The following is a 244-nucleotide window of genomic DNA, read 5'->3' as shown; positions in this document are numbered from 1 at the left end:
CCTAGTGAACACGAGTGAACCCCGGTGTCCGCCCAGCCCTCCCGCCACGCCCCTACTGGTCCCCCTTCCTCCCCAGCTACAGGACCTGCATGCGGGCGATCTCGACGGCCCTGCACGACCAGCGGGAGGGTCCAGGCGAGCGAGCGGTCAGGTGGATGGAGTACTTGATCCGACACAGGAATTCCACCCTCTTGAAATACCCGGGCAAGAGGCTGCACTATCTCCAGTACGTTATGCTGGACGT

General features: G+C 63.1%; 1 protein-coding gene across 1 annotated transcript in view; it reads left to right on the top strand.

Annotated features, from left to right (window-relative positions):
• The window catches only part of LOC119588628 (UDP-glucosyltransferase 2-like), a gene marked incomplete in the record, with an annotated part of 30,326 nt that overhangs the window by 29,523 nt on the left and 559 nt on the right, over positions 1 to 244 (top strand). Inside the window, 1 exon segment of the mRNA XM_037937266.1 lies at positions 77 to 244. Coding sequence (XP_037793194.1) covers positions 77 to 244 — 168 coding nt within the window.

The sequence above is a fragment of the Penaeus monodon genome, chromosome 24 (genome assembly GCF_015228065.2).
Source record: "Penaeus monodon isolate SGIC_2016 chromosome 24, NSTDA_Pmon_1, whole genome shotgun sequence".
In the NCBI taxonomy this organism is placed as follows: Eukaryota; Metazoa; Arthropoda; class Malacostraca; order Decapoda; family Penaeidae; genus Penaeus; species Penaeus monodon.
Note: the sequence above shows the minus strand (reverse complement) of the source record. Positions and strands in the feature narration are given on the sequence as shown.